The 953-nt window shown below is 41.6% G+C and overlaps 1 protein-coding gene across 1 annotated transcript in view; it reads left to right on the forward strand.

The window, feature by feature from the left end:
- The window catches only part of umps (uridine monophosphate synthetase), a 3,630-nt gene extending 2,683 nt beyond the window's left edge, over positions 1 to 947 (forward strand). Inside the window, exons 4-6 of the mRNA XM_016264011.1 lie at positions 127 to 302; positions 453 to 567; positions 755 to 947. Coding sequence (XP_016119497.1) covers positions 127 to 302; positions 453 to 567; positions 755 to 930 — 467 coding nt within the window. The 3' untranslated portion in view covers positions 931 to 947. The remainder of the gene's footprint in view (positions 1 to 126; positions 303 to 452; positions 568 to 754) is intronic.
- Positions 948 to 953: the final 6 nt, after the last annotated feature.

Consider the following 953-nt stretch of genomic DNA (forward strand, 5'->3'; position numbering starts at 1 on the left):
AATGAGCCTATTTTCAAAAATAGTGGAGTGTTCCTTTAAGTTTTATTAGTTCTCTTAATGTTATTTTAATTTCTGCACAACCGTTCCTAATATAAATAATCGACACATTTTTTTGTTTGTTTTAAGGCGGTCTCTATCGGATCTCTTCGTGGGCGCACATCATTAATGCCCATGCGTTGCCAGGTCCGGGTGTGCTGCAGGGTCTCGGTGTAGTTGGCAAGCCTCTGGGTCACGGCTGTTTGCTCATTGCTCAGATGAGCTCGCAGGGTTCCCTAGCAACAGGAGTTTACACTCAAGCAGTGGTACGTCTTCTGCTCTCTGTGAAGAACTTATGAACACTGCTCTCACCTCTGATAATACTTGTTTATTATTTCATAACACTAATGTTCTTTGATCGCTACCAGAGCTCAGCTTCTTGTTTCTCCATTTGAGTTGATTGAAATGTCTTTTAGGTCAAGATGGCTGAAGACCATACAGATTTTGTGTTTGGATTCATAAGTGGATCAAAGATCAGTGAAAAGCCTGGTCTGGTTCACATGACTCCAGGAGTGCAAATGCTGACAGGAGGTACGTTTTACTGTGGGCTGGTGTTAGCTTTTCTGTGTATCTTATGACAAAATAAGGAGTCTTGTCAGAGAAAGGTGATGCTACAACAGCACAAAAATGCATTCTAATAGAATATGTTGTATTTTAACTATTTCTTTTTTTACACATCTGATACATGTGCTTAATTTCTTAATCTTTTATTCTCCAGGGGATGGACTTGGACAGCAGTATTCAAGTCCAGAAGATGTGATCTGCACTAAAGGCTCAGATATCATCATTGTGGGACGAGGTATTCTTGCCAGCTCAGATCGGCTCAGAGCTGCAGAAGAATACAGAACAGCAGGCTGGCAGGCATATCTGAAAAGACTCTCACTGGCCAGCTAATGAAACCCCCTCAGGAAAGAGAA

The sequence above is a fragment of the Sinocyclocheilus grahami genome, unplaced genomic scaffold (assembly GCF_001515645.1).
Source record: "Sinocyclocheilus grahami isolate Dianchi unplaced genomic scaffold, SAMN03320097.WGS_v1.1 scaffold8230.1, whole genome shotgun sequence".
NCBI classification, from domain to species: Eukaryota; Metazoa; Chordata; class Actinopteri; order Cypriniformes; family Cyprinidae; genus Sinocyclocheilus; species Sinocyclocheilus grahami.